Genomic DNA, 262 nt, shown 5'->3' with positions numbered 1-262 from the left:
AGCACCTTTGGGAACATTCATGCTAATCGCCCTCACTGTCGTCACCGAGTATGCACTTTTGCCAACAACTGCGTATGAAGATGAAAAATTGCGTTGCATTACGAAAAACTAAGGAGGAGATTGCTAGTGTCTTCGCTCTCAGCCAAAGAGAAGTCAGTGTTACGTCGGCTGCTTCTGAAGAAAGACACTACGGACGGGTGAGGTTGGCTTTCTCTATGTGGTCCCCTCTGTAGTTCAAGCAACGTGACTTTACTGATTCTTT

The 262-nt window shown here is 46.2% G+C and overlaps 1 protein-coding gene across 1 annotated transcript in view; it reads left to right on the top strand.

Moving 5' to 3' along the window:
* Positions 1-11: 11 nt before the first annotated feature.
* Positions 12-262, top strand: part of LOC119585066 — a gene marked incomplete in the record, with an annotated part of 8982 nt that continues 8731 nt past the window's right edge. Inside the window, 1 exon segment of the mRNA XM_037933683.1 lies at positions 12-202. Coding sequence (XP_037789611.1) covers positions 51-202 — 152 coding nt within the window.

Source organism: Penaeus monodon, chromosome 19, assembly GCF_015228065.2.
Source record: "Penaeus monodon isolate SGIC_2016 chromosome 19, NSTDA_Pmon_1, whole genome shotgun sequence".
Taxonomy (NCBI): Eukaryota; Metazoa; Arthropoda; class Malacostraca; order Decapoda; family Penaeidae; genus Penaeus; species Penaeus monodon.
The sequence above is the reverse complement of the archived record's forward strand: the minus strand, read 5'-3'. Positions and strand labels throughout refer to the sequence as shown.